At 40.0% G+C, this 25,515-nt stretch overlaps 1 protein-coding gene and 1 non-coding gene across 7 annotated transcripts in view; both read left to right on the top strand.

Moving 5' to 3' along the window:
• MTA3 (metastasis associated 1 family member 3) overlaps positions 1-25,515 on the top strand; it is a 191,811-nt gene that overhangs the window by 140,651 nt on the left and 25,645 nt on the right. For 5 of the 6 annotated variants that reach the window (XM_030921242.1, XM_010382593.2, XM_030921240.1 and 2 more), the window contains exons 13-16: positions 2,316-2,467; positions 3,627-3,849; positions 14,399-14,485; positions 18,886-19,032. In XM_030921242.1, the coding sequence (XP_030777102.1) occupies positions 2,316-2,467; positions 3,627-3,849; positions 14,399-14,485; positions 18,886-19,032 (609 nt within the window). Of the gene's footprint in view, positions 1-2,315; positions 2,468-3,626; positions 3,971-14,398; positions 14,486-18,885; positions 19,033-25,515 lie in introns of those variants that run through there. The other variant, XM_010382595.2, reaches the window with a different exon arrangement.
• LOC115894393 lies at positions 7,558-7,665 on the top strand. Its single transcript, XR_004054522.1, has one exon. It is a non-coding gene; the product is annotated as a U6 spliceosomal RNA (small nuclear RNA).

Here is a 25,515-nt window from a genome sequence, read left to right as displayed (position 1 = left end):
AGGCAGATGATTCACCTGAGGTCAGGAGTTCGAGACCAGCCTGGCCAATATGGTGAAACCCCATCTCTACTAAAAATACAAAAAATTAGCCGGGCATGGTGGTGTGCACCTGTAATCCCAGCTACTCAGGAGGCTGAGACAGGAGAATAGCTTGAACCCGGGAGGCAGAGGTTGCAGTGAGCTGAGATTGCGCCATTGCACTCCAACCTGGGCAACAGAGCGAAACTTCGTCTCCAAAAAAAAAAAATAAATAGATAAATAACTTGCAAACCCCTTTCACACTCACGTATATCCCCTTAAATGATTTTTCTGTTATTTTTATGTGTGCATGATGAATAAGCTATTTTTATTTTATAATACTTACTTTAGACTCATGTATTACTAATCTCCATGATAAAATGTATCTTAATATAAGATTTATCCTTATAGAGAGGTAGAACTTGATGTTTTCTATTTATTAAATGATACCTACTTTCCAATTGAATTTGAGTTATTTAAGGAGAAAGGCATTTATTGACAGTTATTAAAATAATGTGCATGATTTGATTGGTTTACGTAAAACATATGTTTTCAGTGAAATTTTATATTTAGAATTCAAAATAGATTTGTAGCTTAATGTTTTAAGATTTTTAAAATTTGTGTCTCAATGATTTATTAGTTCTAAATTATAGGAGGAAAGGCTTTTAGGCTTTCATTTGTATAAAATATTTATTTGTATAAATAAAAGCCTAAAACAGGCCTAAAATATTTACACAAATAAAAGCCTAAAATAATAATCCTCCAAAAATAAAACATGATGGGTGTACAGTGTTATTCCCAATAAACATGAATATAATGGTCTCTGTATTTTCTCTTTTTCATATTGGTTTGTGAAGTGTTAGTTGATATCTTGATGTGCTGTTTGAACATTTGAACAGTCTGGTAAAGGTAACTTACAGGTCAGAGAAATAATATTTTAAGGCAGACTTACAGAATTGCAATTTTTTATGCACCCAATTAACTTAATATCTCAACCTCAATGTTTTCTCTTAAACTTCAGATCTATCATGCGTATATTTTAAATGTCACATGTCAGTAATTTAAACTACAAAACAAAAACTAACACAAGCTTGCAGTGTTCAGCTAGCTGTTAAATCATCTGAGTTTTAGGCCTCAAGCATGCTGTGATGTCAGCTGCCCATGCTCGCTAAATATGGATTTAGAGTCTTGAAAGGGATTCTGTCTATAAATGGAAATTTTAAAATAAGGATTTTGCCTATTGATTAAAATAAAGGAGTGTGAAACAGATACCTGTTTCTTTCTTCTCTCCTCCCCTTCTCCCTCCCTCTCCCCCTTCCTCTCCCCTCCCCAAACCCCTCCTCCTCTCCACTTCCCTCTGTCACCCAGGCTGGAATGCAGTGGTGGAATCACAGTGGCCTCAACCTCCCAGGCTCAAGCAATTCTGCTGCCTCAGCCTCTGTAGTGGCTGGGACTACAGGAGTTTACCACCACACCTGGCTGACAGATACCTGTTTTTATTAGATTCCTGACTTTATCAATGGGACCTCCCTGAGTACCTTAAATAATCCCTGGAGTGGTGTCTGCACCGTGGGTTTGGAAACCTGGATTGATATATATATACATATATATATTTTTTTCTTCTTCTTCTTTTTTTCTTTTTTTTCTTTTGAGATGGCGCCTCACTGTGTCACCCAGGCTGGAGTGCAGTGGCATGATCTTAGCTCACTGCAACCTCTGCCTCCCAGGTTCAGGCAGTTCTCCTGCCTCAGCCTCCTGAGTAACTAGGACTACAGGTGCGTGCCACCAGGCCCGGCTAATTATTTTTGGATTTTCAGTAGAGACGGGGTTTCACCATGTTAGCCAGCATGGTCTTGATCTCCTGACCTCGTGGTCCACCTGCCTCAGCCTCCCAAATGCTGGGATTACAGGCGTAAGCCACCACGCCCGGCCCCAGATTTTTTAAATACTACTACTAATATATTTTTGAGAACCTATTTCCAGAAACATACACAATAGAGTATTTTTAATCAATAAAACAAAAACTCCCTTGGCAGCAAAATGCGTAATACAGGATACTTCACTTAATAGCTTTGACAGGGCCACAAGCACTTTATATAATGATAGAAATAAGTTGGTTTAATGAGTTCTGAGTATTAAAAAAACACAAATATACTATTATGTTTGACTTGTAAGCTGGGAACAATAACATTGTAAACTAAGCATGACAAGTATTTTTAAAATATTTGATTATTTTGTGTTGATGTTACAAATTAAATAGCATTTTTCTTATTTTTCTTGTTTTTCTTGTGCTTTAGCTACACAGTCTCACCAGTGGTATTCCTGGGGCCCACCTAATATGCAGTGTAGATTATGTGCAATTTGTTGGCTTTATTGGAAAAAATATGGAGGCTTAAAAATGCCCACCCAGTCAGAAGAAGAGAAGTTATCTCCTAGCCCAACTACAGAGGTACAGTAGTCTTTTTAGTGTTGAAAAATGTCATGTTTTTAAATGGCTTGATTATTCCTTGGAAACAGAAGTACAGTATAGGATAATTAAAAAATGAAGAAAGCTACCTTTATAGGTAAACATAGCACTACAATATTCAGGGTAGGTGTGGAGAGAAGCAAGGAGAAATTAAATTTTATCAGGTATTAAGAATAATGGTCTCGCCGGGCGCGGTGGCTCAAGCCTGTAATCCCAGCACTTTGGGAGGCCGAGGCGGGCGGATCACGAGGTCAGGAGATCCAGACCATCCTGGATAACACGGTGAAACCCCGTGTCTACTAAAAAAATGCAAAAAATTAGCCGGGCGAGGTGGCGGGCGCCTGTAGTCCCGTTACTCGGGAGGCTGAGGCAGAAGAATGGCGTAAACCCGGGAGGCGGAGCTTGCGGTGAGCTGAGATCCGGCCACTGCACTCCAGCCTGGAGGACAGAGCGAGACTCCGTCTCAAAAACAAACAAACAAACAAACAAAAAAAGAATAATGGTCTCAGACAAAAAAAAAAACAATGAGTGTGGGAGATGTTAGCATAAGTAGAGAGCTTACAAATTAAATGTTTAATTGCTTTTGAAAACAGTTTCTGTAACCTTTACATTCTGTTGAAGGCGTGTCTTACTACATAAAGTCATAAATGCAAATTGAGCATTTTTTCCTCCCTGTGGCTATTTTGGGGGGATAAGAAGTACGGACTTAATCTTGAGGTGAACAACAGTTTAAATGTGATTTTGGTAAAATCCTGATAGATTGAAGATGCCAACCATCTGTGTTTACCAGTGGGCGACTACTCTTTTTCAGTGCTGACGGGCTTTCAGGACTCCTTAATTTAAAAAAAAAAAAAAAAAAAAAAGTGTAGTTGACCCCTTTGGCAGTTTCTTACTACCTATTGTTAACGTTATTATGGATTCCTATACAACAGTACAGTATTCTCCGCAGTTCCCTTCTCTACTCCCCACCTCTTTCCCAAAGGTGCACACTTTAATTCTTTTAGAGGTGGTGCACCAAGTGACGTTATAGATGCTTCATGAAAGATTTAAAAGGTGCGCTTTTCTTTTGAGCATGATGCAAACAGTAATGCGTTTGGGCAAGTTCATTTCTTTCAGTGTTTGTTGTTTTCTGATTTTGCAGGACCCTCGTGTTAGAAGTCACGTATCCCGCCAGGCCATGCAGGGAATGCCAGTTAGAAATACTGGGAGTCCAAAGTCTGCAGTGAAGACCCGCCAAGCTTTCTTCCTTCATACTACATATTTCACAAAATTTGCCCGCCAGGTCTGCAAAAATACCCTCCGGCTACGGCAGGCAGCAAGACGGCCGTTTGTTGCTATTAATTATGCTGCCATTAGGGCAGAATGTAAGATGCTTTTAAATTCTTAACCTTATATGTTGTGCTTCTGACCATTTTCTCTTTTCTTCTCTTTCCTTTTTTTTTTTGTTTGTTTGTTTGCAATAAACATAAGTTCTTGTGTACAGCCTTTTATTTGGTTTATTTTTTTAACATTGTTTTTGTGTGCTGCCATTTGTATCATGCCAACCTGAAAAAAAAAATCAAAACATTGAAACTTCTGTACTCTTTACCAGAGAGTAGTGCTTAGCAAAAGATTGGTGGGAGGTGATCCTATTCTGTGGGGTTTTGTGATGGAGTTGCCTACAGAGCCCTATTGAAGCACTTTTACCTCTTAGGTAGTGCCACAATGTAACCCCTAAGGATGCTGCTGTTATAATGAGACTCCATAATTGAGACAGTACAGTCCAGTCTTATGGATTCATTAGGTTTAAATAAAATTTGCCAATTTACACTAGAGACCGTATGTCTTTGTAAATCTTGTTTTTCTCATGAACCTTTTACAATTGTCATACAACATTATGGAAATTCACCAGTGCTTCATAACAAATACTATATTTATTAGAAGGTCTAGCAAATTATCAGTAAACTTTAAACTGATTTTTGCGTGAATTTTCTGAAAGTACACATTTCGTTTTCTTAAGCTAGCATCTAAACATATGGTTGAGCAGGCTGTTTGTCCAGTTTGGTTTCCATTTCATGATCGTGTGTCATATATATCACCACATAACATTTACATAACTTTTATTTTCAACACATTTGGTCTTGCTTATCTTTTTTATTTTTATTTTTGTTAGCACAGAGATCCTATGTATCCATGAATTGTGGATTGTTCTGTCATTACCATGTCTCTGACAGTATGTGTATAATTAATATGTTCGTTCTGGAGTCACATTCCAGGCTAGCATGTTAGAGCTGTGTAGCTTTTGTTCCTTAAGAGATAAGAAAACTTGCTATTTGGCTTAACAGATAGGAAATCTTAAAGCTATTCTAAGAAAGCTCTTATTATGAAATGCTCCCCTTTGATTTAAAGAGGATATTAATAAAAGGAATGATGACTAAAAAAATCATTTTTTGTTCCTAAAGAAAATTTTTAGCAGAATAGTTGAAAGGCTTTAAAACTTAAGTAATAGCTCTATAAGAAGAAAAATGCTTTGTAAAGGGAATTGAGGGCTGGGCACGGTGGCTCATGCTTGTAATCCCAGTACTTTGGGAGGCCAAGGCGAGTGGATCACCTGAGGTCAGGAGTTCAAGACCAGCCTGGTCAACATGGTGAAACTCTGTCTCTACTAAATATACAAAAATTAGCTGGGCGTGGTGGCGGGCGCCTGTAATCCCAGCTACTTGGGAGGCTGAGGCAGGAGAATTGCTTGAAAACAGGAGGTAGAGGTTGCAGTGAGCTGATATAGCACTATTGCACTCCATCCTGGGCAACAAGAGCGAAACTTCGTCTCAAAAAAAAAAAAAAAAAGAAAGAAAAAAGACAAAATGGTAACAATGTCAGAGTCCCATGGAGGGGAAATTACTATATTAGATTCATATATATTTGGGAGTTTAGGCTTATATTTAGGTTTTGTACTAACATTTGAGACCTCATGGACTTACGTTAACACTTTCCCATTTTGGGAATTGGAAATATGTATATTCTAAATTGTTCAGCTCATTTAAAACACATTTTTATATAATTTTTTAAATAAAAAGAATGGTGAAGGCCAGGCACGGTGGCTCGCGCCTGTAATCCCAGCACTTTGGGAGGCCTAAGTGGGCAGATCACCTGAGGTCAGGAGTTCGAGACCAGCCTGGACAACATGGTGAAACTCCATCTCTACTAAAAATTCAAAAATTAGCCAGGCGTGGTGGCACATGCCTGTAATCCCAGCTGCTTGGACGGCTGAGGCAAGAGAATCACTTGAATCTGGGAGGCAGAGGTTGCAGTGAGCCGAGATCACGCCACTGCACTTCAGCCTGGGAGACACAGTGAGACTCTGCATGAAAAAATAAATTAATTAAAAAGTGAAACATTTAAGAATGAAAATGAATGAGACTTTTCCATTAAGATTGGTGGGGATCCAGTATCATCTTTGTCCTAGGAGTGGAAGAGAAACCATCACCAACTCAGTTGGCTGCTGAGGAAACTCTGTTTCCCCAGGGCTCGTGTGTTAATTTTCAGTTAATTTGCACATTATCTTTGTTTTGATTATTCTTCAATGAAGTATATTTTTCTTTTATTTCATTCTAATTTTTTTCTCAACTGATGGGCCATGCTGCTAAAAGGGATCATAATTAAGTTATCTGTATTTTATTTCTATAAGCATATAGATTATATGCTTTATATTATATATTTATATTATATAATAATATATTATTATATAATAATAAAAGAGCAGTCATTTATCTGGATGAAATTCAGAGAGCATATGTTATTTTGTTTTGTATTTAGCTTCACCAGTCATTGAGTTTTACATAATCAGATTCTCAAATAATTTTACCTTAAGATTTAAAATGACAGTGTTTCAGCAGCCATCTACTCATTTTTTTTTTTCAGACAAGCAATTAATGAACTTTTCCTAACATCTAATTGATTATGCTATCATCTCTTCTGTTCTTGTACTTACCTTGTTACAACCTCTTCAGCAGATGTCTTGATCTTGGCTTGTTAAGGAGATTAGGTATTAATAACCTGATGTCCATAGGCGACCATGTCTGTGGTCTACTGAGAGTGTATAGGAGTGTGTGTGTGTGTGTGTGTGTATGTGTGTGTGTGTGTTTTCCAGTAAGTTTTCCTTAGTTTCTCAAAGGCAGTGTTAGGCCCTCCTCCACCCTGCAGAAAGTTAAGAATCACTGTGATGCAGTGTGAATGTACTTTCAGATAAAGCAGAAGATTGTTATTCTCAAAATATTGATGGATCTAGAGTTCTCATTAATGCATTTTAGAATAATTTATTATTTTGGGAAAGTAATTCTTCCCTGTGAGCTTGAGACTCTTCCAAGCACTGTGGATGTTGAGCTCTTCGATTGCCTCTGGCCATGGCAGCACCATCACAGCCAGTGTCATAGTCAGTTTATGGGATGACACTGCATAAAAGTGAAGAAATGGGAGCTTTTTAAACCTGGATTAAAGCATACAGTAAAAACAGAAAAGGTCTTTGCCGATTCATAAAATATCTCAAAGAATATGTAAATAGTAATCTGAGGGAAGGGAAACTGGGAGGCTGAGGGAAAGGGGTGGGAAGATTTACCACTCTTCATCCATACATAGGATTTTTTTTTTTTTTTAAGAGATAGGGTCTTGCTCTGTTGCCCAAGCTCTGGAGTGCAGTGGCACCATCATAGCTCAGTGCAGCCTTGAACTCTGGGGCCCAAGTGATCCTCTTGCCTTCTGAGTAGGTGGGACTAGTGTGGCCCACCATACCTAGTTAAGTTTTTTTTTTTTTTTTTTTTTTAGAGATGGGGCCTCACTATGAAAAATGTATTTTTTAAACCAATTTCCCCAAATACCTAAATATTATTTTAATAATAGATCTTTATATGTGAATATATAAATCCATGCCAAAAGTTACTAACGTTAGTAAAATGCTTGAGCCAGTTCTACCATGTAGATAGTGCTTATTAAAAATGGATTGGTAGACCAAAATCCTTCATTGCATAAAGAAACCTACTGTGTTCTTAAGATTTGTGGCCCAACAGCAAGGTTATAAAATACCAAGTTTGGACATCGTGCTCACTTCAGCAGCACATATACTAAAAATTGGAATGATACAGAGAAGATTATCATGGCCCTGAGCATGGATGACCACACAAATTAGTGAAGTGTTCCATATTTTATTTAAAAAAAAAAAAAAAAAGCCATCTTTTATTTTTTCCCCCTTGAGATCCGTCCCGCTAGTAAAAAAGCTATGTATGGGAGAATGACGTTCCTCTGTTACTGCCATCAGACATTATTTCAGAGACTTCACCAAAGATCTACAGAATTATCCAAACACCTCATACGCATAGGATTATTGCCACTTGAGACTCAGGATCCTCACAAACTAAGGTTAAATAGAAGTAGGTTAACTAGCAACATTCCAAAGATGAAACTAAAGTGCCTGGAAAAGTAAATCTTTATGATTTGTCTGGTACCTTGGTGGCTTGCAGAGAGAGTGAAGTGGTTTGGGCTGATAACACACCAGACTTGAATGGGCCATAGTATTACCCCGTATGAGGTTATTTGGGAGGAGCCGGAAGCTATTTTTCTGTTTGAAGATGCTAATTCGACTTTGGAGGTATCTCAAGACCCCATTTCCTGAAAAATTTGTTTTATGAGATTTTTCTAGAGATTTCTCAGCTAAAGTTAATGATTGTATAAGCTTTCCTGAAATTTTAAGCTTGAAACATGAGAGAATAGTTGGTTTGCTTCTTTTGGTATTTTTGGTAGAGAGTTTAAAATTTTTTTTAGTCTGTGCCTTGTGGTATAAGCCGAGGAGTTTATTTTTAATAAAAATTTGGTTTTGAGTGGATACTGAACATTTTTTTGAAAGGTACAAAAGCGGTTACAAATCTCATCACGTTTCTCATTCCTAATTTACCCCATTCAGTGATAACCATTATCATTGTTGCCTTAAGTATCCAGAAGTATTCTGTGCATCTATAAGAATCTAAGTAGGTTTATTCTTTGTTTCTGTATGATGTTAACATACTGTCTATATTGCTCTGTCCCTTGTTTTTTTACTTAACATACCATGCCACTGCATTGAGAACTGCCTCCTTTTTGTGTCAGCTGCATAATCTATTTTGTTGTACTATAACTAGTTCCCTATTAAAAGCTTTTAAGTTATTTTCAGTCATTTTCTATCATAAATAACGTTGCAACAAATGTCCTTATGCAGATGTCATTTCATACTGATGGATAAAATGGGAATGTGCCTTACAAGATAGCTCCCTAAAAGTTAAAGTTGGGACCAAGGAGCATACATTTTGAATTTTGGTGTAGTTTTATTGCCGTTAGAAAAACTGCAATTCACAGTCCCACTCACAACGTCTAGACAATTCCTATTTCTCTAGAACTTTGCTGGCAGTGTTACCCATCTTTGAAACCCGTGACTAGTTGACAGATGACATGTTATATTAGCTTGCATTTCTCGTTTTGGATGAGATAGAAATCTTTGCTTGTATTTGAAAACCATTTATCTCCTTTTCTGTCAACTGTTTTTCCCCTGGCCAGTTTTCTATTGGCAGTTTTACTGACTTGTGGGAACTTTTTATATTTTAACAAAGTTAGTTCTTAATCTGTGATATGTGATACAAATAATTCCCCTGTTTTCTCTTTGACTTTGTATTTGCCAAGGAGATTTTTTTTAAAAAAGACATATTAATACTTGAATTTATAAAAAAAAAAATTAATGGGTTTTGTGGCTTCTTTAAAAATACCTTTCCAGTTCTAGAAGCAAACTCTACTGATAGTTTTATCTTGACAGGGGTCTTGAATGCACATGTGGGATATTTTTGTGAATTCTGTGTGTATATTGCAGGGTTTCTGTCTCACTGCCCCCAGTATTTCCAAAACATTGCAGAAAAATAAGCATGATTTTCAACAAAAGTAATAGTGTATTTTTCTTTTCTTTTCTTTTTTTGAGACGGAGTTTTGCTCTTGTGGCCCAGGCTGGAGTGCAATGGCAAGATCTCCGCTCCCCTCAGACTCCTGCTCCCAGGTTCAAGCCATTCTCCTGCCTCAGCCTCCCAAGTAGCTGGGATTACAGGCATGCCATGCGCCACCATGGCCAGCTGCTTTTGTATTTTTAGTAGAAACAAGGTTTCTCTATGTTGGTCAGGCTGGTCTCGAACTCCCAACCTCAGGTGATCCACCCAACTTAGCCTCCCAAACTGCTGGGATTACAGGCATGAGCCACCGCACCCAGCATAATAGTGTATTTCTAGGTTAACCCCAAGGAAATACAGATCATCCTCTAGGACAGTGGTCCCCAACCTTTTTGGCACCAGGGACTGGTTTCATGGAAGACAATTTTTTCATGAACTGGGTGGTGGGGGCGGGGATAGTTTTGGGATGAAACTGTTCCAACTTCCATCATCAGGCATTAGTAAGAATCTCATAAGGAGAAGGCAGCCTAGATCCCTCTAGTGTCGGTTCACAATAGGGTTTGCGCTCCTGTAAGAATCTAATGCTGCTAACCTGACAGGAGGCGGAGCTCAGGCAGTATTGTTCACCTGCTGTCCCGCCCGGTTCCTGACTTGCTACCACTAGTACTGGTCTGGGGCCTGGGGCTTGGGGACCCCTGCTCTAGGAAACTAAAGACATATTCCTTGTGACCAGTCAAGTGACTTGAGTGAGATACAGATGTTCTCTCTGGACAGGTTTTGATTCCTTCTGGGTTCTTTGGGCATTTCTCAGATTGCTTTCATTATCTGTGCAGTTCAAATGTGCATCTCTATGTTGAAGTGGAGTTAGGTGAGTAGTTTGGGAGCAAGGACTGGCTGACAAGTGGCACTACTGTTGGCCTGGCATTGAGTGCAGCCCAGCATTCCTTCTAACCAACTCAAGTGTGGGCCAGACAATCCTGCTTTTGGCTATTTCCTCAGGGCCAACTGTATTTTTCCTACTGAATGGCTACAACTTTTCTTATTTTGAAGAGTGACTAAGGCAGTCCTAGAATCTTTTCACTGTAATTTTTTCACAGTTGAGACATAATTCTTGCCATCAACTACTTTTTTTTTTTTTTTTTTTTTTTTTTTTTTTTTTTTTTTTTTTTGAGACAGGGTCTTGTTCTGTCACCCAGCCTGGAGTGCAGTGGTGTGATCATGGCTCACTGTAGCCTCTAACTCAAGGAAGGGATCCTTCCTGCTCCTCCTCCTGAGTAGCTGGAACTTTCTATAAAATATAATGAGGATTAGTGAAATATGCATCTTTCTAAAAAGCTTTGATCTCCCACTCAAGAGATACCCTGTAATGCAAATTGTCACTTGGAACATCACATAATAATCCTACTATTTTTAATGAGACATTAGAAGCAAATATAGTTTAAAATGAAACATCTTTGGGAATTGTGTTGATGACCTCTCTGATGGATTTGTTGATAAGAGCCATCAATGTCTATCAATTGCTGCCATATTGGCAGTTTTCCTTTGGGCCATATAGACTGGAATAAAAAGCAAATCTTATTACTAGTAGTACGGTGATTGCCTTTGTCAAGACATTGAGGAAATAACCAAGATGACTCATTCCAGCTTTATTTTATTAATAGAGAAGAAAGAAAAATTTGTCTTGTCCTCATCCCAAATATAGCTTGAATTTCAGGTGAATCAGGAGTATTAGCAAGAAATTATGTAGTGTTAACTCAGTGGTTTGGCAGGCGTTTGATCCTTACAGGGTTTGGGTTGCTTTCTATTGTTTATTTAGATTACTCTTCCACAATATGTTCATTATATTTCCGCCTGTATCTTCACTATTCTACATTAGGTGAAAAGCTTCATAGCTTAGTAATTTATTTTTTCTCATGGGAATCAACTGAATAGGAAGAAAAGAAATTGGATCATTTATACTTGTCAGTGGTTGCATAATAGCCGATATCTGGGGGCTAGATATTCAGATTCCTGATTGTTTTAGGCTCTCTGCAGTATGTGCTTTGTCTATTTTAATGTTTTTAAACTTATTTTTTAACGTTTAAGTTCAGGGGTACATGTGCAGGTTTGTTATATAGGTAAACTTGTGTCAAGGGGGTTTGTTGTACAGATTATTTCATCATCCAATTATTAAGCCTAGTACCCATTAGTTATTCTTCCTGATCCTCTTCCTCCTCTCACCCTCCACCCTCCAATAGGCCCCAGTGTCTGTTGCTCCCCTCTGTGCGTCCATGAGTTCTCATCATTTAGTTCCGACTTATAAGTGCGAACATGCAGTATTTGGTTTTCTGTTACTGTATTAGTTTGCTAAGGATAGTGACCTCCAGCTCCATCCATGTTCCTGCAAAGGACATGATATCATTCTTTTTTTCTGGCTGCATAGTGTTCCATGGTGTACATGTACCACATTTTCTTTATTCAGTCTATCATTGATGGATATTTAGGTTGATTCCATGTCTTCACTATTGTGAGTAGTGTTGCAATGAAAATATACATGCATGTGTCTTTATGATAGAATGATTCATATTCCTTTGGGTTGGGTGATAGTTCTGTTTCCAGCTCTTTGAGGAATCACCACACTGTTTTCCACATGGTTGAACTAATTTACACTCCCATCAACCGTGTATAGCATTTCTTTTTCTCCGCAACCTCTGTTTTCTCTGCCATCGTCTGTTATTTTTTGACTTTTTAATGATAGCCATTCTCACTAGTGTGAGATGGTATCTCATTGTGTTTTTTTTTTAACCACAACGGGAATTTTTAAAAAATGCTCTTTTGCCATCTTCTGTTTAATAATTTTCCAAACAGTTTGTTTTGTGAAAGGGCTCATAAAAACTTAATTTTTATTTAAAATTATTTGAAGTTCCAGACTTGCATATTTTAACTCTAGTAGAGCAAATAATTCCTATGGATATCAAAGGAAATTTCCTATGTGTATGCCCAGAAATGTCTCCGTTTACAAAAGGAAAAATTCTTCAGTAAATCAGAAAACCTGTAGGACATTTTTGTCAAATATTTGAAGGTGGGGAAAAGGCATAAACATAGTAGAATCAAACAAGTTAAAGTGATTCTGTTAATATTTATGATAATATTAAAGTATTTCAATACACATTTTGTCCCTTTGTCTTGCACATCTGCTCTTCCAAATGACAATTAATTAAAACACAGAATGGTTGTATTGTATGCTTTATTTTTCTTTGTCTGAAAATGTCTTACAATAGGGTATAACGAGCATCGTGAAAACTTTGATTAGCTAATACCCATCCTCACAGTTTCTTATTATTCTAACTGTTGGATGAAATACTCTGCACACAGGTAGCCTTTTAAATCTCAGCACCAATGACATAGCTTGATCGGGGTAGAAAACCAGTGATAAAACCAAATGGCCCATTATTACTCTTGCAAATCCCTAGTCTAACAATTGAGTTTCGCCAAGATGAGTTAAGCCTTCACGTGGGGATGGGATGGCCAAGTATGGCCCACCTAGGTCAGAGATGGCTAAGTTTGTTGCCTTTAGCAGCTGTCATTTATCTTCCATGTCAAATCAATCTTACATTAAGACCGATTCCACCTTGCACTTTACAGCCATTATTTCTGCTATAATACAGAAATGCCATGGCTAGAAATGAAGCATATTTCTGAGATGGGCACATGCAATGAAAAAGCATGAGTGTGTTGGATGTGCATTAGTTATACCCATGTGGGGCTTTAAAGTGCGTGTTTTCTATATTGCTCTGGTACCTTTTTTTCTTTTGCTTTATTTCTCAGGGGTTAATGAGTTGTTTTGGTAGCCCATGAAAACATCACATGGTTATTGTAGGCATGACCTAGATAATGGTGGTAATGTCGTTGAAGAGTGCTGTCTGTATCTCTTGCATGTAAATTGTTATTATTATTATTATTGAGATGGAGTTTCGCTCTTGTTGCCCAGGCTGGAGGCAGTGGCGCGATCTTGGCTCACCGCAACGTCCACCTCCTGGGTTCAAGCAATTCTTCTGCCTCAGCCTCCCAAGTAGCTGGGATTACAGGCATGTGCCACCATGCCCAGCTAATTTTGTGTTTTAGTAGCGATGGGGTTTCTCCATGTTGGTCAGGCTGATCTCGAACTCCCAACCTCAAGTGATCCACCCGCCTTGGCCTCTCGAGGTGCTGGGATTACAGGCGTGAGCAGGTGGGCAGATCACAAGGTTAGAAGTTCGAGACCAGCCTGACCAACATGGTGAAACCCTGTCTCTACTAAAAACACAAAAATTAGCCCCGCATGGTGGTGCTTACCTGTAATCCCAGCTACTCAAGAGGCTGAGGCAGGAGAATTGCTTGAACCTGGGAGGTGGAGGTTGCAGTAAGCTGAGACCACACTATTGCACTCCAGGCTGGGTGACAGAGCGAGACTCTGTCAAAATACTACTACTAAAAATTACATGTTATTTTATGTAAATCCCATTTAGAAATTGGGAACCAGATGGCCGGGCGCGGTGGCTCAAGCCTGTAATCCCAGCACTTTGGGAGGCCGAGACGGGCGGATCACGAGGTCAGGAGATCGAGACCACCCTGGCTAACACGGTGAAACCCCGTCTCTACTAAAGAATACAAAAAACTAGCCGGGCGACGAGGCGGGCGCCTGTAGTCCCAGCTACTTGGGAGGCTGAGGCAGGAGAATGGCGTGAACCTGCGAGGCGGAGCTTGCAGTGAGCTGAGATCCGGCCACCGCACTCCAGCCCGGGCGACAGAGCGAGACTCCGTCTCAAAAAAAAAAAAAAAAAAAAAAAGAAATTGGGAACCAGAACTAGAAACCATTTTCTCAAGCCCAAAAGGAAATTATGTAGGAATCTGGTGGCTATTTTGTACTGTTTTCCACTTGTACCTTTATTTCTGTGGTGCGTGTAGTCTGGCTAGAGAAATCTGTTTCATTGGTTATCTCCATGTTTCTTTCTCTCCTCAGATGCAGACAGACATGCTGAACTATCCGGAAGTCCACTGAAAAGCAAAAGCACTAGGAAACCTTTGGCATGTATCATTGGGTATTTAGGTGGGTATTTTCTAATAGAGGAAAACCTCAAAGAGCAATTTCTGAATATTATAGGTATTTGGCCGTTCTAAATGGACATACCTAAACTAATTCAGGCCCTTTAAATAGCTGAAATTGGATACCTTTATCTATATAGTCAGTTTATTTTGTTTCAGAAACTTTTATTACCAACACACACAACACACACACACAGAGTTATGGTATACGTTTACTTTTTCCAAAAAGCCATCAAATAAAAATGTAATGTATATTCATTCATAAATACAGATTAAGTGAAAAAGAAAATAAAAAGCATTCAATTAGTACTTACGATGAATAGTCTTAATATTCTTCTTCAGATCCTTCCCCTGTTTCTAACTCACCTCACCTCTTTTTAAATAATTTATTTACTTATTAAAATAAGATCAAACTGGTTTATAACTTAAACCAATTATAGGTTTTAATTTTTTGTTTTATTTGTTTTTTGTAGAGACAGGGTCTCGCTATGTTGCCCAGGCTAGTCTCAAACTCCTGGCCTCAAGCGATCTTCCTGCCTTGACTTCTCAAAGTGCTGGGATTACAGATGTGAGCCACTGCGCCAAGTCTAAAATATGTATAGTTTGGTGTGCTTTGAAGGGGAGGCATTTGTATTGCTTTCTGGTTTTTATCATGCCATCTGACTTGGCAACCTCCAAAGATGATGGCTCCATTTTTATGTTGAAATATCACAATTAAGAATAGTATAAAAAATTACTATGCAATAATCTCTTTGTTTAAACAAAGTTTTAAGAGAAATAACTTACAAAATAATGGTTTTCCACATACCTAGAAGCAAGAATGGCATGTTTTTGTGCTTCTCATAATTCTTTTTCAGTAAAGTGAAATATGTACTCAGAGTTGCTTTGACAGAAAGATTTATAATTATGAAATGTTCAGACTGCAGACATCAACTCTTTTAAAAATTAATTGAATTTGGGGCCGGGCGTGGTGGCTCAAGCCTGTAATCCCAGCACTTTGGGAGGCCGAGACGGGTGGATCACGAGGTCAGGAGATCGAGACCATCCTGGCTAACACGGTGAAACCCCATCTCTATTAAAAAATACAAAAAACTAGCCGGGCGAGGTGGCGGGCGCCTGTAGTCCCAGCTACTCGGGAGACTGAGGCAGGAGAATGGCGTAAACCCGGGAGACGGAGCTTGCAGTGAGCTGAGATCCAGCCACTGCACTCCAGCCTGGGCGACAGAGCGAGACTCCGACTCAAAAAAAAAAAAAAAATTAATTGAATTTGGTATATTATCTAGTCCTTAACCAAATGTTCCAGGAGTCAGAGGCTCAAAGCTTCTTCTTTGATATTACTCTACTATCTTACTTCTTGCTTTCTTTCTTTCCTTCTTTCTTTCTTTCTTTTTTTTTTTTTTTTTTTTGAGACGGAATTTCGCTCTGTTGCCCAGGCTGGAGTGCAGTGGTGCAATCTTAGCTCACTGCAAGCTCCACCTCCCGGGTTCATGCCATTCTGCTGCCTCAGCCTCCTGAATAGCTGGGACTACAGGCACCCACCACCAGGCCCAGCTAATTTTTGTATTTTTAGTAGAGACGAGGTTTCACCTTGTTAGGATGGTCTTGATCTCCTGACCTCATGATCCACCCGCCTCAGCCTCCCAATGTGCTGGGATTACAGGCATGAGCCACCGCGCCCAGCCATTTCTTGCTTTATTTTTCAGGGGTTAAAGAGTTGTTTTGATATCCCTTGAAAATGTCACATGGTTATTGTAGGCATGACCTAGGTAATGGTGGTAATGTCCTTGAAGAGTGCTGTCTGTATTCCCTGGCAGAACTGACTCCTAGATGCCCCTTCCCACCTTGCATGGGAAAGTTTCTGATCACAAAAAAATAGAATAGGCCAGGCGTGGTGGCTCATGCCTGTAATCCCAGCACTTTGAGAGGCAGGCAGATTCCTTGATTCCAAGAGTTTGAGCCTGGGCAACATAGCAAAACCCTGTCTCTACCAAAAATACAAATATTAGGCAGGTGTGGTGGTACATGCCTGTGGTCCCAACTACTCAGGAGGCTGAGGTGGGAGGATCAATCGCTTGAGCCCAGGAGGCAGAGGTTGCAGTGAGTTGAGATTGTGCCACCACACTCTAGCCCAAGCGACCAGTTGAGACCCTGTCTCAAAAAAAAAAAAAAAAAAAAAAGACAAAAGAAAAAAGAATATAACATTGTTAGCCTTTCCATGAATAATTGTGTGCTCCTACTATGGGCATATTGGTCTCTATATCTGCCAGATAGGCTCACCCTGTGCTGTTCTTACTAGCTGAACCACATCCCTACACAATATATTTATGAGTATTTATATGTTGAAAACACTGTACTAAGTGATTTGGGGAACACCAAGATGGGTAAGACCTTGCCCTCAAAATTCTTAGTGTAGTGGGGAAAGCAAGCAGGTAAGAACAATAAAACGAAGGATTAGATCCTATAAAAGAATTACAGGTAATATGTGTTGGGCACTTGGAGGGAGGACTGTTTTTTGTGTTTTTCTTTTTTCTTTTTTTTTTTTTATTTGAGATAGAGTCTCACTCTGTCACCCAGGCTGGAGTACAATGTCTCTATCTCGGCTCATTGCAACGCCCACCTCTCAGGCTCAGGTGATCCTCCCACTTCAGCCTCCTGAATGACTGGGACTACAGGTGTGCACCACACTTGGCTAATTTTTAAAAATTGTTGTAGAGATGGGGTTTCACCATGTTGCTCAGGCTGGTCTCGAACCTCTGGACTCATGCAGTCTGCCTGCCTTGGCCTCCCAAAGTACTGGTATTACGGGTGTGAGCCACTGCACCTGGCCAACGAAGGAATTTTTTCTAATGAGCTTTAGGGCAGCCTACCTGAAGAAAGTAATAGTTAATTTCAGACTTAAAAGATATTTAGAATTCAAATAGATAGAAAAATAGGAAAAGGCCAGGCGCGGTGGCTCAAGCCTGTAATCCCAGCACTTTGGGAGGCCGAGTTGGGCGGATCACGAGGTCAGGAGATCGAGACCATCCTGGCTAACACGGTGAAACCCCGTCTCTACTAAAAAATACAAAAAACTAGCTGGGTGATGTGGCGGGCGCCTGTAGTCCCAGCTACTCGGGAGGCTGAGGCAGGAGAATGGCATAAATGCGGGAGGCGGAGCTTGCAGTGAGCTGAGATCCAGCCGCTGCACTCCAGCCTGGGCGACAGAGCAAGACTCCGTCTCAAAAAAAAAAAAAAAAAAAAAAAAAAAAATAGGAAAAGCATATTCTCCTCCCTCATAAGGCCAAGAGAACCAGATGAACAAAGGCTTCACTGAGTCCAAGGACTTGAAAGCAGCTTGTCTGGTGTGAATGGAGCATAGGCTGTGGAGGTTAAATGAAACGCAAGGCTGGCAAACTTGTCATGTCATGTTGGAGAAAACAAAAAATCACTTTTTTGGGTGGCAGTATTTAAGCCATTTCTAAATTTTGGCAAACGTGGGGACTTTGACCAGAGATGTAGTAATTCTAACAATTCCAACGGCTTTTCCTAAATTCCAGTAAATAAGGGCAATATCTCAGCCCTTACCTTCAGTAAAAGGGTGAGAAGGCAGGATGGCTTGTGTATAGTTGGCCAGCTGCATGATGACTCTGAGAATCCGTGAGCTGGTTAAGCTTTAGAAAAAGGCTGCCCAGCTTTAGTAGTAAACTGAGGTTCTTAAATCCAGTTCCTACAGTGTTACAGCTTCGGTCCATCTACAATAAGAGCAAGTAGTTCTGGGCTGTATGGCTAACAACAATATACTTTTGTTAAACATGCATATACCACATGCGCATTATAGTTTTGTGATATATCCTTAGATAAAGCATTTCATCTACCTCTTGACTATTGGACTTTGGTTTCACGTTTCATCTATATCAAAATGTTCTAGGCTGCGAGTAATTGATCCTGGTCCCATACTCTGTCAGGTTACAGAGCCAGAGGAAGAATCCTGTTTTTCAGAAAGCTCACATACCTGACATGGTGCCTGGTTTGACAGAGCACAGAGGTGTTTTACCCTCCTCGCCCCAAGGCTACCTCTCCAGATAACCTTTTGATGTCTAATATCTTGAGGAGTCAGATGCCTTATTCCCTTAGTAAATCACATGTTGTATGTGACCTTCTGAAGTGGCTTTTTGTTTTGTTTTTGCTTGTATTCACAACCTGAGGCTCAGAGCTCCAGCCAGCAGGGGAAAAACCAGCTTACTTGATAAGCAAAGCCATGGCAACACCACTTGAAGCTGACTCATTATGCAAGTCCTTGGCTGGCTCAGGAGGAACTGACTCTCAGCTCATTAAGTAATAAGATGTGTGCCTATTAGCCAATGTAAGTGCACATATATTTTAAATATCATGTTCTGAATTGAGAAACCTTTTTCCCCCCATCAGAGATCCATCCTGCAAAGAAACCTAATGTAATTCGATCTACACCAAGCCTGCAAACCCCAACTACCAAGCGGATGCTAACAACTCCAAATCACACATCTCTGAGCATTCTGGGGAAAAGAAACTATAGTCATCACAATGGTCTGGATGGTATGTAAGCCCAGGAATTCTGGAGGCTGTTCTGACAGAATGCCTCCACACTCAGGCATGTGTCTGCCACATCCAATAATATATTATAAACATGTTCTTGTGCTCCATGATTGAAGTATGTGGTTGAGGAATAAGGGGGAATATGATCATATGCCACATTTTGCCAAGGGATAGTTCTCCATCCCATCAGGAGGTACCTATTTGCTCCCATATCCTGTTAGGAGGCATTTTTGGAGATGAAATCTGTATTCAGCAGATTGCTTCTGCTGGGTAATAATGTTCTTGTTGTGATGCATACTCACTGCTCATTTAAGTTTTGTTGAGCAGAAGGGATTATTTTGCCTTATGTCTGAGACATCAGTGTTCTCTGGGGGTTCTTCAGTGTTCCATGGGTCATTCTGAATTTGGCATTTGTCCCTTCTTTTACCTTATAAATGTTTTTAATTGCCCAAGAGTGCTACATGTCATGAAAGGAATTGCCTGGGTGATGTCCTAAATACAGAAATAATAATTTGCTTGAAATGGAAAAATAGAAATATCACCTCTTATCCAAAGTACTTCTCTTGGGCTTGGCCATATAATGACTCTCCAGGTGGAATTGAATTATCTTCCCATTTGGACTATAAACACAACCATAATAAATCATCCAGCCAGTGTATATTGTTATTTCAATAGTTCTCGACTTTGAAACTGTCTTTATTGTTTAAATGTTGGCATTTATTTATGAATAAAACTGTCTCCAGGCTTTTCATGCCTTCTGGAACTCTAAATTCCTTACATGACAGTAAATTATTTATAATGAGGCCCCAGAGCAAGGATGTGGAATAAACCTTCTAATAATAATTTCCTATGGTTGTTTTTCTCCATTATGACTTTTGATGTTCATAATAATGTCAAAAATGTGTAAAACAGTGAGGGCGAGGAATTGAGTTTGCATTTATAGTATCAATGTGTTAAGATACGGTTTTCAATAATTTAACTACCCAGAAGTCTTACAGAAACACTTCCGTGCTAATGAGAACATTGGCCATCCTTGGCACAATATGCCTGATGTCTAGACAGTGGAAGGAGTGTGTCAAAATGTGAAGATTGGATGTATTTCTTTTCAGCCTTTTCTTGCCCACAACCTTTAGATTCAGGCTTGAATGTAATCTAGAATCTCTCTTTTCCATTATACCACCTCCCTGGCCTTTCTAGGCATATAATCTTGCTGTAGAAAGTATAAAGTAAGTCCTGAAACACACACGCACACACACACACACACACACACACACACGTATATATTCTTTTCGGTAAAAAGACTGTCATTGTGGGCTGGGTCCGGTGGCTTATGTCTGTAATCCCAACATGTTGGGAGGCTGAGGCAGGAGGATCCTTTTTGTAGAGACAGGGTCTCTCTATGTTGCCCAGGCTGGTCTCTACAAAAAGTTTAAAAATTATCTAGTGGCGCATGTCTGTAGTCCCAGCTACTAGGAGGATCGTTTGAGCCCAGGAGGTCAAGGCTACATTGAGCTCTGATCATGCCACTGCACTCCAGCCAGGATGACAGAGACCCCATCTCACACACACACACACACACACACACACACACACACACACACACACACACGACTGTCACTGTGACCGAGGTTAGCATAGCAGCTTTCCGGTATCTTCTTTTCACTCACACTCTGTGGTCATTCTGGATCCCAGTCCTGGCCTGCAATACCTCTTCTGTTGCCCTTTCTTTCCTCAGTATCACAGGTACCTGTTTTTCCGGCATTTATTTAAAATGTCACGTTGTAGTGTTCCCTCTCTAGGGCTGCTCTGTTTCATTTCCCTCTGAATGAGTGCTGCCGCAGAGTCATTACTTCTCTGCTCTGAACAGAAGGAATAGCAGGGCACACAATGAATCCTTGTTTTTTTGTAGACAGAGACCTTCAGCCTTTTTGGGGGAAAGACCCATCTTATCTTCTGAAGAGACTTAGCTACGGAAACACTTCCTTTTTAAAGACCCATTTGTATTTGCTCTCCTGTCATGGGATGGAGAGGAAGGCTGATGACATGTGCCTGGCACTGTGTTAACTCCCTTACTGAGTTCTCTCATTTAATTCACATGACAGGAAGTTCTGGGAGGTTAGGGAATTTGTTTTGTATATCATTGTATCTCTATGCTTAGCGTAGTACCTGGTACTTAGTAGGTGCTCAATATTTATTAATTGTGTAAATGGAAGTGATTGAGAAAAATGAGACCTAGAGAAGTGAATTAAATTTTCCAAAGTTACCAGGCACTACAGAGATGAATTGAGATTCCCACTCAGATGTGACTGATTTCAGAATCTTCCCGTTTAACCACTGTTATGAATGAAATCGTGGCTCTCAAATGTGCTGTATTAGGTTCTGTCAGCAAAGTAGAAACTACATAAGTTATTTCAACAGCCAATTTCATAAAAGAAATCAATATGATGGATATTGGAGGACAGAATAAATCAACAGAGAACATGGGCCGGGGGCACAGGAAACAGCCACCATTCTCAGGGTTGGGAGAGCACAAGGAAGAAGCTGGGCTTATCACAACCCAGAAGCACAAGGGGGGCCTCAGAGCCAGAACCCAACCTGGAGGAGAGGGCACTGCCCTGCCAGTGCAGGTACCTCTCAGGAGGTGGGATGAGGTGGTTCTGGGACAAGCTGCTGCACCTACCTGGAGGGACACTGACAGGAACAGGACTGAACAGGTCCTACCTCCCTGCTCCAGCATTGCAGGATCCCTGTAGCACCCTGCTGGTGTGACACAGAGCCAGACAGCAAAGGGGAAGTGTGCTTGTAGAGTCCCCCCCAGCCCCAGAATCATGGAGCTGAGACACAAGAGTATAACAGAGGCACACGTGTTAGAAAGTGCCCACGTTCTTGCTTACAAATGGACCTTTTAATTGGGATAATGGGCCTGTTTCCTATTTCCACAGGGTATAGGATCCTGATTAATCAGAGTTTCCAAAATGAACTCAAAGTACTGGAAATAATGTTCTACTAATAGTTTTCATGAGATAGTTATTACCATCATATACTGAAATAGATACAAACTCATGGGAAAGCCTTGTTCTGTGTGATCCAATAATAAAATCAATTAGCATTGCTACTTAATTATCAGCGTGTCAGACAGATGAGCATACCAAACAGAATGTTATGGGCAGAAGAAATTGAACTGGAAACAAAACCTGGGGCTGCTGAGATGTTTAGGCCTCTTAGTTTTAGGGTTGCCTGCCCACTTCAGTGGCTTGCCGCCGCCACTCACCCTCTACCTTTGGATTGCAGGTTCTTGATGATGGGAAAGGAATCTGTGAATTTGGGCTAACAGAAAGGATTTTGCTTGGCATTAGAAAAAAAAGATGGACAGCTTCTTATTTCCTCCCTGAAAATCACTGTCTTTCCTGGCCCTGATAGAGACCTTTTAAAGAAAGGCCTTGGTATGGACTGGGTGCAGATAGTCAGAACTCTGTATGCTCTATTAAGGAAACTCCAGGGCCACACACAGGCCCTGTGACCAATCTAATAGAACCTAAACTCCAAAGGTGAAGATGAAATATGTATACATAGGGGGAGTGGTGGCTTGCACTGGTAATCCCAGCTACTCTGGAGGCCGAAGCAGGAGGCTCACTTGAGCCCAGAATTTGAGACCAGCCTAGGCAACATAGTGAGACCCCAACTCTAAAAAAATTTTTGTTTTAAATTAGCTGGGTGTAGTGGCATGCATCTACAGTTCTAGCTACTTGCGGGCAGGGCTAAGGCAGAAGGATTGCTTGAGCCCAGGAGGTCGAGGCTGCAGTGAGCTATGATTGTATCACGGCACTCCAGCCTGGGTTACAGAGTGAGATCCTGTCTCTTGAAAAAAAAAACAGGAAAGAAAGAAAGAAATCTGCATACACAAGAAGCCTCAGTGCTCAGTGCAGGGAGTCAGTAATGATAGAAAGAATAAAGGTTCGAAATTAGAGATCTGCACAGTGCCTTGCCAGTCTCTCTATACTTCAACCTTTCTCCGTAGGATATTGGTCCAGCAGTGTGCCGTATGCTGTCATTGTGGTTTCTAGTCCCATCTCCTCCATTTCCTCCAATGTGGACATTTTTACTGCTAGCAAACCAGGTATCACCTACTATGTTTGCCCTACTTGGTTAACTCCAAGTGGCTGTGAGTAGGTGAGGGCCTAGGCCAGCAGGAATAGAAGAGCCATTACTGGAGAACCTTTCCATGTCAGAAAACCCTGAAGAGAGGGCAGCAGGGGAGACAGAACTTGTCTGTGCCATGAGGGGGAAAAGGGGAATCTGAGTGTTTGGAATCAGATAGGATTAATTCCTTACTCCTCTGATTGCTTCTTGTGTGACCTTGGGTGAATCACATGGTTTTTTTTGTATGAGTTTTCTCCTCTATAGATCTGTAGAATACAGATGACATTTGCCTTACAGAATTGATCTTATGATTGAAAATTTTCATGTACTTTATTTTTTTATTTTTATTTTTTTGTGGATACACAGTAGATGTGCGTATTTATGGGATACATGAAATATTTTGATACAGGCATATAATGCTTAATAATCACATGAGGGTAAATGGGTTATCCATCACCTAAAGCATTTATTCTTTCTTTGTGTCTCAGACAGTGCAATTTTACTCTTTTAGTTATTTAAAAATGTACAATAAATTATTGTTGCTGTAGTCACCCTGTTAGCTATTAAATACTAGATCTTATTCATTCTAACTATATTTTCGTACCCATTATCATACCCCCCACCACTATCTTTCCTAGCTTCTGATAACCACCATTCTACTCTCTATCTCCATGAGTTCAATTATTTTTTTTTTTTTTTTGAGGCGGAGTCTCGCTCTGTCGCCCAGACTGGAGTGCAGTGGCTCAATCTCGGCTCACTGCAAGCTCCGCCTCCTGGGTTCACGCCATTCTCCTGCCTCAGCCTCCTGAGTAGCTGGGACTACAGGCGCCCGCCACCTCGCCCGGCTAGTTTTTTTGTATTTTTAGTAGAGACGGGGTTTCACCATGTTAGCCAGGATGGTCTCAATCTCCTGACCTCGTGATCCGCCCGTCTCGGCCTCCCAAAGTGCTGGGATTACAGGCTTGAGCCACCGCGCCCGGCCGAGTTCAATTATTTTAATTTTTAGTACAAGTAAGTGAGAATGCACAGTTTGTCTTTGTGTGCATGTCTTATTTCACTTAACGCAATGTCCTCCAGCTTCATCCATATTGTTGCAAATGACAGGATTTCATTCTTTTTTGTCTGAATAGTACTCCGTTGTGTATATGTACCATAGTTTCCTTATCAATTTGTCTGTTGATGGACACCTAGGTTGCTTCCAAATCTTGGCTACTGTGAATAGTACTTCTGTAAACACGGGAGTGCAGATATCTCTTCCATATGCTGATTTCTTTTCTTTTGGTGTGTAACAGCAGGATTGCTGGATCATATGGTAGTTCTATTTTTAGTTTTTTGAGGATCCTCCCAACTGTTCTTATAGTAGTTGTACTAATTTACATTCCCACCAACAATGTATGAGGGTTCCTACCAACAGTGTATGAGGGTTCCCTTTTCTCCACATCTTTGCCAGCATTCGTTATTGCCTGTCTTTTGGATAAGAGCTGTTTTAACTGGGGCTAAATGATATCTCATTGTAGTTTTGATTTGCATTTCTCTGATGATCGGTGATGTTGAACACCTTTCCATATGTCTGTTTGCCATTTGTATGTCTTCTTTTGAGAAATGTCTTTTCACATCTTTTGCCCATTTTTAATCAGATTATTTGATTGTTTTCCTATTGAGTTGTTTGAGCTCCTTATATATTCTAGTTATTAATCCCTTGTCAGATGGATAGCAGATATTTTCTCCCATTCCGTGCATTGTGTCTTCACTTTGTTGACTGTTTCCTTTGTTGTGCAAAAGCTTTTTAACTTGATATGATCTCATTTATCTATTTTTGTTTTGGTTGCCTGTGCCTGTGGATATTACTCAATAAATATTTGCCCAGAACAATGTCCTAGAAAGTTTCCCCAGTGTTTTCTTTTATTAGTTTCACAGTTTGAGGTCTTAGATTGAAGTACATAATTTATTTTGATTTGATTTTTGTATATGGCAAGAAAGAGGGGTCTAGTTTTATTCTTCTGCATATGGCTAATTTTCCCAGTGCCATTTATTGAAGAGACTATGCTTTCTCCAATGTATGTTCTTGGCACCATTGTTTTAAATGAGTTTAAAATGAGTTTCTACTGCAGATGTATAGATTTGTTTCTGGGTTCTCTATTCTGTTCCATTGGTCTGTGTGTCTGTTTTTATGCCAGTACCATGCTGTTTTGGTTACCATAGCTCTGTAGTATAATTTGAAATCAGATAAAGTGATTTTTCCAGTTTTGTTCTTTTTGTTCAGGATGGCTTTGGCTATACTGGGTCTTTTGTGATTCCATATACATTTTAGGACTATTGTTTCTATTTTTGCAAAGAACATCA

Source organism: Rhinopithecus roxellana, chromosome 17 (genome assembly GCF_007565055.1).
Source record: "Rhinopithecus roxellana isolate Shanxi Qingling chromosome 17, ASM756505v1, whole genome shotgun sequence".
NCBI classification, from domain to species: domain Eukaryota; kingdom Metazoa; phylum Chordata; class Mammalia; order Primates; family Cercopithecidae; genus Rhinopithecus; species Rhinopithecus roxellana.
Note: the sequence above shows the minus strand (reverse complement) of the source record. Positions and strands in the feature narration are given on the sequence as shown.